General features: G+C 40.7%; 1 protein-coding gene across 1 annotated transcript; it reads right to left on the minus strand.

Moving 5' to 3' along the window:
- Positions 1 to 250: 250 nt before the first annotated feature.
- LOC121503745 (serine/threonine-protein kinase/endoribonuclease IRE1-like) lies at positions 251 to 10,441 on the minus strand. Its single transcript, XM_041778287.1, has 10 exons — positions 10,320 to 10,441; positions 8,323 to 8,470; positions 7,932 to 8,027; positions 7,256 to 7,408; positions 6,998 to 7,147; positions 5,511 to 5,655; positions 2,805 to 2,952; positions 2,568 to 2,695; positions 2,224 to 2,337; positions 251 to 624 (listed from the first exon to the last, which is right to left on the minus strand). Exons 6-10 carry the CDS (start codon positions 5,604 to 5,606, stop codon positions 622 to 624), a joined length of 489 nt encoding a protein of 162 aa, XP_041634221.1. The 5' UTR covers positions 5,607 to 5,655; positions 6,998 to 7,147; positions 7,256 to 7,408; positions 7,932 to 8,027; positions 8,323 to 8,470; positions 10,320 to 10,441; the 3' UTR covers positions 251 to 621.
- Between the last annotated feature and the right edge of the window lie 644 nt (positions 10,442 to 11,085).

Below are 11,085 nucleotides of genomic sequence, written 5' to 3' on the forward strand. Positions count from 1 at the left end.
GCTTGTTTGTTTGATAATTTACCAAAACCAAACATCAGTATTTCAGTATTTTCGAGCAATCACTTTCTCTTCTTTGCAGCTTCAAAGCCAATTTTAAAGACAGGTGGAATACAAAGAGAAAAGCCTGACACTGATATGCATTTTAAGTTTTATCAGAAAAGAAAAACATTTTTTTTCTTTCATCAAGCTGAGTTTGACTCTTTGCACACAGAGACCATACAGATGCTGAGTTGTTTTTTACTTGGCATCCTACAGGTTTCTGTTGTATTATGTGAGATATCGATGAGAAACAAGCTACCAAAAAAATCTGTTTTAATACTGCCATCCAGGTAAGAGTATAGCATTTCCTGACGCAAACATTTCTTTTCCAATTCCTAGTTTTCCAAAAACGTGTCACCTGGATTTATTTCTAGCTCTTTCCCAGCTTGGTTACTCTGTGAGGTAAAAGTGCATTTTGTCGTTGACGTTCTTGCGCTCTGGGTTGAGAGCTGTGCCAGCACGATGACAGTCTGCTCACTGCTCAAACCTGTGCGCTTTGTCTGGAACTTAGTCAGCAGGTCTTTGGTGGTCATCGGTTTACAGATCAGGTAACGGCAGATCGCTTCCTCTGTCAGCTGCACATCACTACGGAGCAGATGAACAGACAAGAAGAAAAGAAGAAGTTTTAATGATATATCTGTGCATTTTGGTGTAAAATGTTACATATTTTTGCAGCTTAAAGTTGCTTTAGAATAAGCAAGTCAATATTGCTCAGGCCGGAGATAAACTTGCTGTTAACTATGCATTCACACATGAAGAATGGCTACCACACACCCCTGTTTCCATTTAGCATGCAAGTTGTTCACATCCTCAGAAATGAACCTGACCTGGACATGAGAAACAGTATGTACAGGGTATGACAGGTAGGGACAGTGTTTGGTCAGGGGTGTTGTGGTAAAACCGACACAACAACAGAGACAACAATGGCCCAAAGTCTGAATACAAGCCAAGTCCACAAATATCCACATTCCTGAAATGAGGTATTAACACTGTGTGCAGCCACATATGTTCACAGTATTTCTTAATAAGAATCCCAAATTTATTACCATCATTCACTATTATAAGATAGGTAAATTCCTAACACACCCTATAAACGTCATGTGATTTGCATGATTGCATGAAGCTACTTCTAGTGCAGAAGAAAAAAACAGCTGTGGGTGTGACAATCAGTCTGTGAAGATGCAGGAAAGGAGCAAAAGGCTAAATTTGCTGCTTCCTGCTATTTTTGTGGCAGCGTGATTTCACATTTAATGCAAAGACACATCATGCCTGCCAGAGCCTTTAAGCTCAATTGAGGAATGGAACTTCTAGTGATTAAAGTGTACAAGCGACAAAAGGGGTGCTAAGAGCTTGAATCTAAACAATCTCTGGACCCATCAGCAGCCATTGTCAATCTGGCAGACCTTTACCTCTGGGAATGATGGTGGATTATCTTTAGTTTCAGAGAAGACAGAGGTTATGGTTCAACATCTACAGTAAGCCAGGTTTATTTTTCTGCAATGTAAAGTCTGTCATTTCCTTTTCCCTGCAGTAGCTCTGTCCATCTAATGAGTCTCAGTTCCACGGTAGAAAATAAGTTGGATACCACGATTTCACGCACACTTCAGCTGTATAAGGCCAAAAAAACCTCTAAATCTGATGTGATTTTCTCACATTTAAGAGGAATTAAGTTCACCGAAATATCACCGTAGTGCAGATTTGTTAAAAGCCAAGCGTTGCTAGGTCTCTCCTTAAAAGGAGAAGAAAGAAACTTCTGAAACATGATTTCTCAAAGAAGGTGGGTTCAGACTTTATTGGTGAGCTGCATGTAAGGAAATCCAACCACTTACTGGCTCTGTAACTGGGTTTGCTTTTAGTAATGCTGCTGCTCTAAGTGCCTAAACAAATGCATCAGCAATACGATCCAGTAGTTCATCATATTATCTTGAAATGAAAATATTGTTTTGTTTCTTTAAGTATAGACTCAAACATGTATCAGAGATTTTATACATTTGTATTTCAGGTTAATATGTGCAGGAACTGTAAAAGGTGAACCGTTATCACAGATAAGAGCCCCATTGTTGTTGTACATACTCTTCATTAGTGTGCAGTAATGAAGTGGCCTAGCTTCTACATCTACATGTAAAAATCTATAACTACAGATCTGGTTTTTAAAGATAGAAAACTTCATCCTCAGTGTCATACCTGTCTGCAGAGGCACTCCCTCCAGTCACCCTTGACTACAGCCCTCCCTCCTCTCTCCAGCTGTCTCACGATTGGTCCGTCCAGCAGCTCCTTTTCTATTCTGTCACTCACATTCTGCAAGCAGACACAAAAAACGTAAGAACATTTTTACACATATGACAGAAATAAACTCACTCAGACAAATCTAGTGCACTGTAATGTTAAATAAGGAAATGCAGTCCATAAGTACAAACCTTTAGTGTATAAAAACACAAGTGTTTGCAGAGACTGTCAAAAAAACATCAACAGCAGCCTAAAAAAAGGATCCACATAATTAAAAAAGACATGCATGTGAAAAAGGCAACCTGGAAGAACTGCAGCTCCTTCTCCAGGCTCCAGAAGAAAGGATGTTTGAGAACGCTCTCAGCTGAAGGCCACTTCTGTGGCTCCATGCTCAGCATCTGCTCTATTAGATCCCTGGCTACAATGTCTCCTAATTTATAGCACAAAAACATACAGGTTTAGGCAACGGTCTCTTCTAAATGAAAAGTTAGTACATACAAGCATCATCAGAGAATAAAAAGCTTAGATTTATTCCTCACCATGTTTGTCAGTCTGCAGGTGATCCAGGTTGTGTGATCCCAGCAGGATGTTCGCTTGCCTCTGCAGAGATTTGCCGTATGGGTGGCTTCCCTGAGACACCACGTAGTAGAAAACACAACCAGCAGAGAAGATGTCAACAGCACACGTCTGTACGGGGAGAGAGAGGGACAGAAAGCAGAAGGTCAGAGTGGTATAAAATTAACACAAATCTGCTTTTTAGTTTGTTATTTTCGTCTCTGATAAAGCCCACAGACCCAAACAGCAGACCAGATACGCTGAGGTGGAATAACATGCAGCTGGTAGTTGAAGACTGCATTGCAAAATAGCGACAAACACAGCAGCTGCAGCTTCTAGGTGAAAATAAAACGCTTCAAAAATGTTCATCATAGCATGCATTTTTACCTAAAACTCACTAACTTAATGCTGAGAATCTGCACCCCTCTGTAATAATCATTCTAGTATAAAGACAACTGTGTCTGGAAGGTCCAGTCACTAGTCAATCAGTATTCCTGGCTACCATTACACCATAAACACAAAAGAACACTCCAAGCAACTCAGAGAAAAGGTCAATGAAAATTATGAGTCGTAAGTAAGGAGATGGATACTGTCCACCAGAGTTCAGTTAAATCCACCATAAAGACATGGAAGGAATATGGCACATGTGTAAACCTGCCTAGATCAGGCCGTCCTCACAAAATGAATGACCACGCAAGAAGGAGACTAGTGAGAGAGAACACCAAGACACCTATGACTACTCTGAAGGAGTTACAAGCTTCAGCAGCTGAGATGGTAGAGACTCTGCAGACAACAACTGTTCTTCACCAGTCAAAGCTTTATGGGAGAGTAGGAAAGAGAAAGCCCCTGTTGAAGAAAACTCAGATTCAATCTGGACCAGAGTTCAACAAAAGGCATGTGGGAGACTCTGTGATCAAGTGGGAGAAAGTTCTTTGCTCTGATGAGACCAAAATGGAGCGTTTTGGTCATCAGACACCAAACACTGCACATCACCACAAACACACCATCCCCACTGCGAAGCATGGTGGTGGCAGCATCATGCTGTGGAGATGCTTCTCAGCAGCTTGTAAAGATAGAGGGTAAAATAACTGCAGCAAAATATAGGAGGACAATATCATTAGCTCCGCCAAGGAGGTTATGTGATCGAGTGGGTTTGTTCGTTTGTTTGTTTGTTGGTTAGCAATGTAACTCAAAAGGTCATGGGTGGATTTTCATGAAATTTTCAGGAAATGTCAGAAATAGCATAAGGAAGAACTGAATAGATTTTGGGTCTGATCTGGATCGCCGTCTGACACCAGGAATTTTTTTAATCATTCTGTATTATTGGGAGATAGGGCTAATGGCAGGGGTCTGCGCTGTTACCACTTTACACCAGGAGATGGCGGACATGAGTAACTTATTCAAAGTTTTGGAGTTTATAGAGTTTGAAGGACGCACGCCCGATCAAGGAGACGAGTTGGAGCGTAACAGAGAGAAAGACAGCGAATTGTAGCAAGAATACTCACAACGCTGGGAGGAATAGAGGAATATTCACCCTCTGCCATGACTTTTACACATAGCGAAGCCAATGCTTTGCCTCACGTGTCTCCACCCTACCGGGGAGGGAGTAATCATCAAATTAGATTTTGGGAGTGATCTGGATCACCGTCTAGATCCAGGAATGTTTTTAAAGGATTCTTCACTATTGGGAGATAGGGCTAATGGCGGAGGTCTGCGCTCTCTGAGTGCTTTTCTAGTTTAGTCTGCAATAGAGGGAGAAGACTTATCCTCCAGCAAGAAAATGACCTGAAGCAAACAGAAAAAGCTACACAGAAATTGATCAAATAGAGGATTTGTGGCTGGACTTGAAAAGGGCTGTTCCCACCTGATCTTCATGCAACCTGACAGAACTTGAGCAGTTTTGCAAAGAAGAATGGAGTAAAATTGCAGTGTCCACATGTGCAAACCTATTGCCTGACCTATCCACACAGACTCAGTGCTGTGTATGCTGCTAAAGGTGACTCTACTAAATACTAACTTGAAAGGGGTGAATATTTAGTCAGTTTTACCTTACACATTTTAATTTAGTTGATATTACCTTGAATTCTGACATAAAGAAATGTTTTGCACTTTTATTGACCATGATTGATTAATAAAATCAATAAAAGTGTAGAACATCCAAGGGGGTGAATACTTTCTATAGGTACTGTATCTACAGCTTTAATAATCAAATCACGTAACAAGCTCTTGTAGCATGCATCACCAACTGTGTTGTTTTGATTTAACAATGTCTTTATTATTGCAGTACCTACCACCACCTGGTGGTGTAGAAGAGTAGTTTATTAGATGTTAAATTTATCTGCCATCACAGTGCAAGCACAGATGCCTAACAAAGGCTGTATTACAGGTTGATTCTTTGCAGCAACTTAGCAGTTTTCTGGACGAATTATGTGGAATTGGATCATTTACCATGGCACACTTGATGATCTCTCACAGCACACTAATGTGCCACAATAGTGGTTGAAAATCGTGGCTCTGGGATACCCAAAAAACAACTCTTACTTAAATATTGCTGTGACTCATATTCTACTAAGGTAGTATCATCAGACTTTTAAATTCTGTGATTCAACATCTTATCCAGTTATATAATTTTGTGTTTCTTTTCTGCAAACCAACCCTACGACACTGCTGCTGCTCTACTTTTCACTCACTGGGTTTTTTTTGCAGTCCTCACTAAAAACCTCAGGGGCGATCCAGCCTTCTGTGCCCGGCACGCCGGACCTCCTGCTGAAACCGTGGCAGCCCATCCTGGTTTCCACGATTTTATGAAAAGCTAGAAGACATCAGTAAAACCGTCTAAAGAAGGACAGATAAACAGATATCATAAAACCAGAAAAATAGAAAGTTAGTTTGGAGATGAAAGCTTTTAGAGTAAAAAACTAAAAAAAAAACTAAATAAAATAATAAAGATCCCCAATTTAGAGATAATTATAAAAACTAATTGATGGAAAAATCCTCATTCATCCCCCCTGGAAATAAACTTTTTAAATAAAAAATCCAAAAGGCTTCTCTCTTTTTCCTAACAAGATGTATGTTGCCATCCCTCAAACTTGGTTTAATGGCTTCTTTGCCTAAGAAAAATACAGAGGATATAGGGTGCCTAAATTCATTAAAATGTCTGGCAACAGTACTGGTGGTGTCATTTCTTTTGATAGCACTTCTGTGTTCTGTGATCCTTTCCCTAATATAAACTTTACCACAGGGACACATTATCATATCAATAATATTATTTGATTTGTAAGTGATAAAATCATTAATGTTAATTCTGAGCCCAGTGATTAGATGATTAAAATATTTAAGATTTTTGGTGTATTGGCAGTTAATGCAGGTTCCACATGTAAAATTGCCCTGGAGTGGATTGTTTGGTCTGGAGTGGTGGTTGACATGCCCGTACAATTCAGTCCCTGATGTTTTTGCCTCTTTTAAAAGTAACCATGGGTTGTTGATGGAGAGTATTTCTTTAGGGTAGGATCACTTTATAGAGTATGCCAGTGTTTAAGGATTATTTTCTTGATGTTTTTGGTTTTGGGACAGAATGTAGCACAACAAAAAAGTTTGGGGTTAGATTTGGTTGTTCTAGCAGTTGTTAGATAGTCCTCCCTGCTTTCAGAGTCAAGCTTCTTTTCGGCATCAGCAAGCCAGTGCTCTAGGTCATTTCTTTCTCAGACTTTGGAGAGTATCTCTGCTTTGCTTTTCTTGTACTGTTCTGAAGCAGTACAAATTCTTTTTACTCTAACCAGTTGGCTGACTGGTAGGCTTTTTTTCAGAGGGATTAGATGAAAGCTTGCAGCATGGAGAAGTGTATTACGGTCTGTGGGTTTAGTGTAGAGGCAGGAAGAGAGGATGTTATCTATTTTTGTGACATTTATGTCCAGAAAGTTGATTTCTTCAAGGCTATTGTTAAATGAGAATTTTAAACCTGCATAATTGTCATTTAAAAACTGTAAAAATTGAAGTAGACTGGGGGTAGAGCCTTTCCAAAGTAAAGATACATCATCAATGTAACGTTTCCAGGAAACAATGAAAAGGAGAAAGGGGATTTTTTTCGTGAATCATATAGAATTTTTTCTTCTAGGAAACCAACAAAGAGACAGGCAAAACTGGGAGCCATTTTAGCGCCCATGGCTGTGCCAGCAACCTGGAGATATGGTGACACATATCTTGCTGGTTGCCAGACATGTGAGGCAACAGACTGTACACCTCATTACATGCTGGACAACGGACGCAGACCCTCCACTGATTGTACAACATCCACACCATGAGCCGCAGGAGCAGGCGTACCAGCACCCTAAGTAAAACACAAACATCACACGTCACCACACTTCCAACAAACATGAAACAGGAGATTAAAAATAAAGTGACAACAATTTGAACTTCACTGTCAAGTAAAACTTACAACAGCAGAGGAAGTGTCTGCAGGAGCTCCTGTTGGTGAAGTCCTCACAGAGGACGTAGCAGGGCTGGGAGGTCCATGGCTGGGACTCAAGGAGACAGAGGAGATGGCAGAAGAGGCAGAAGTTGTGGTGGCAGTGGTAGAGCTGGACAATTGCTGTAAAAAAAAGGACAAGTTACCATCAATTAAAATGCAGAGAAAACATATTTTTTGAAAGCTCTAACTTTGTTTGGATTAGAAATAGCTTATATTCCACAGAAAAGAAATAGGAAACTTGTTAATTAGGGCAAACCTGCAGAAAAAACACACATTTCCTTGAAAATAAGATATAAAAAAATGTCAGGTAACAAAATAATAATACCAACAATAACAATAATAATAAAAAAATCAAACAACAAATGAAGATGCAAAGATTTTGAATTTTAAAAAATGCAATACAAAAGACCAGAGGCAAAAACCTTCAAGAAATCAAAACAAGAGAAAGAGACTGCAAAGGCTGATTCAACTGTACTTATTTATAGCTGTTAGTTTGCAGTCTCTGAACCATCTAATAGGATAAAAGGTAATTCATGTGAGCAGAAATTATTCACTAACATTAAGCAAAACCAAAGCACTTTTACAAATGTATAAAATTGTTCATAGTTCACAGCAAATGAGATTGATAAGAGGAAAAGACTACCATTGACAATGTAAGGGCCGGCCTCCTCTGGGGACTCTGAGCTGCTGTCCAGGATGTGGAGGACACTGTTGCTGATGTCACAGCTGTGCTCACAGCCTGGACAAAATAGAAATGGAAATAAGTCAAATATACAAGAAAGGATGTTTTTCACACATTTTCATTTATGTTTCTTGGACCTTCAAAATGTCAAATCCACATGTGCATGTCTGCTATCCTCCAAAAAGACTCCTTTGCCCACAGGACTGTAGAGGACATTTTAGAATCTGCACAATAATATTAGCCCATTTCTCTATTGATTGATCTGACTGATTATTCTAGAAACTTCCTGTACAAATGTTGCATTCCAGTGTGACATCAACCTCTTTAAAGTGTCTCAACTAACATGATTGACCTTATTGAAGAGGTCCAACCGTTTCTTTCGCCGAAAGGGGAGGCATGTTTCCAGCATCAGAAGGCCAGACACCTGAGGCAGCACACCTCTGGAGGCCAGACATCCATTCCCCCTCCCCCATAGCCTTGTGACTTTTGGAAGTCATCTTCTAATGTAAAGGGAAAACGCTGATTTATGTGCATGCCATTAAAATAACACACAACTTATGGACATCACCTTACACAATTAAAACCCCACTCTGTTTAAACCGTCATTATTGTCAGCTTTACACAAAACAACAACAACAACAACAATGACAACAAAACAAAAAAAAGCATTATTCTGCTAAAAGACATCATCGATTGTTATAGATTAAGAAAAACAGTAACCCCCCACAGCTAAAATAGCTGTATTTAAGATGCTGTCAAGCCTTACAAACATGATAAACACATAGGGGAGGGTGGGGTGATTTGTGCCAAAGGGGAAGCAGTGCCACCCCTTGTTTATAGAAAACCATAGAAGAAATTGGTCATGTCATCAGATATTTTTTGAAGAACTATCCATTTTACTCATTCTGCATAAAAGGGAGACACATGGCATGAGAGGTAAGCACATTTTAGCTCAAAAAACTGTTTTTTTCCTTTCAAAGTAAAATTTCTATGATCAAGGATTTTTGATTGTTGTGTCTGAACAATTATAAACAACTTGAAAACATTTCACACATGTTTTAGTGCTTTAGCAGGCTACACAATGAGTCTAAACAGTTAGCATGATGTTAGCTCTAAACTGCTGGATCATGCCATTTTCTTTTTAAATGGTGGGGCTGGGGGGATTTGTGCCAAAGGGCCTGGGTTAAGTTGCGCCAGTGGCACACCCACAAACCCAGACCCACAGACACACCCGAACCCTGACATCCACACAACCAGACCCAAATACCCACAAACCCAGACCCACACATTCAGACCCACACACCCAGAGACACAAATTCCAGACCAACAGACCTAGACCCTAACCCACACACCCTCTCACCCAGACCCACACACCCAGCCCCAGTCCCACATACCAAGACAACAACACGCCCACCCTATCAAATCCACACAACCACACACTGAGACCTACACACCTAGAACCCAGCAAAGAAGGGCCAAGAACAGCTGGAGAAGTGAGGAGAAGGGCATGCCTCATCACTGTATGATTTACCTGCAATTTGTTTAATTTAGCTTACACTGATTTCAGTTCTGAGTTTGCACTGTTATTAAAGGGCAGTTTTATTCAGTTTTTAAGTGGACTAAGTCACAATGGGATGTTCAGAAAATGGCCTAAATCACTTTATTCTTATATGTTAGAATAACATATAAGAATAAAGTGCACCGGGGCACCAGGGGCAGGTTGCACCACGAGACCACTTTTTTCCCAAAAGCTATATTTCCTAAACAGTTCATTTCAGATCCAAAGTGAATGTTCCCAGGGATGCACCACATCCTGGAATATATGTATGTACTTCAGTTGGAGGAATTACTGTTATGGCCTCACTTTAAAGTCACTTTGAGTAAAAACTGGCACAACTCACCCCACTCTCCCCTACAGGTTTATCGTCGTCTCTACACTCATATTAATCGCTATCGAGAGTTTAAAATGAACAGCTTATTTTAATACTACTACTCCGAAAGTCAAGTCTGACTCGCCGATAACTTCAAACACTTGCATGACAATAACACTGGTTTATCTAACTAGCATAAGGCACGATATGCAGGTTACTGTCATTACACTGTACAAGTATTACATGGATCGTCAGTTCCCTGATATGGGATGAACGTTTTGAAAAGGTGAATGTAATAGTTGATGAATAAAAGATGTATTAATATGATGTCACTGATGTTATATGACAGGAGCGATTTGCTAGGCAGGTTAGCAAACGTCCACGGCCCATTGATTGGACTAGCATCGGCATTAGCGTGTTGTGCAGGCATTAAGCGCTAAGTTGTTTTTGTTGTAAAATATCATGTTACGCTTGTTACCTTGTTTTGTCGGTGAATATCTGTGGAGCCCGGAGACAATACTTAGCGCCATTGTGAGCTGAATGGCGGCGGCAACCGGGAAACAAGGAAGAAAAAGTGGCGAGCGGGCAAGTGAAAGTGCGTGTGATGACAGAGAAGGTTTCCAGCCAAACATGACAGACGCTGTCCGAAACACACAGCCAGTCACTGTCAATACGCACTCGTATGGAAGAGATAAATGGCCTTCTTTCGCCTATTTCAAATGCCACTTCGGTGGCCTCTCGCGTTAAAGCGCTCGTCTTGGGATCCAAAGCCCGCGGGTTCGATTCCACTTAACGCCGCCACAAATCCAAGTGTAACTTTGGCATCATCTGGAAATGGCCTGATGGCCGGATGGTAATGGCATGTCAAGCCGAAGCACGGGGGCGGGTGAGCGAGATGCTTTTTTTTACCATTTGACTTGCATCGCCCACTCACTGTTTACGCACACAATCACAAGTAAATACAACCTTGTCTCAATCTGACAAAAAACACATCCAGTGTCAAGCCATCACATCAACCAACCTAACCAAGGAACACACTATTTTTGGCTGACCGCTGAGGGCAGCACTACAGATGGCTCTGTTTCTGAGTGTGTCCGTCAGTTAGTGACTCAGTGAGCGACGCTTTCGGATAAGGCATACATTACAGAGTTGCGTTTGCTTGTACTGAATGCTGTTGGTCATGGGTGCCTCCGCTGTTTTTACAAAGCTCCAGTTAACATTATGTATGGCTCATCCATACAGCG

The sequence above is a fragment of the Cheilinus undulatus genome, linkage group 21, assembly GCF_018320785.1.
Source record: "Cheilinus undulatus linkage group 21, ASM1832078v1, whole genome shotgun sequence".
NCBI lineage: Eukaryota > Metazoa > Chordata > Actinopteri > Labriformes > Labridae > Cheilinus > Cheilinus undulatus.

Bases quoted from the DNA above. Each gene is read 5' to 3' on its own strand.
- LOC121503745 (XM_041778287.1), bottom strand. From the start codon at position 5,606: ATGGGCTGCCACGGTTTCAGCAGGAGGTCCGGCGTGCCGGGCACAGAA. The intron at 2,696-2,804 runs GTGAGGAATAAA...GCTATAAATTAG, and splicing joins CCTGCAGACTGACAAACATG to GAGACATTGTAGCCAGGGAT. The intron at 2,338-2,567 runs GTTGCCTTTTTC...GTCTGCTTGCAG, and splicing joins AGGAGCTGCAGTTCTTCCAG to AATGTGAGTGACAGAATAGA.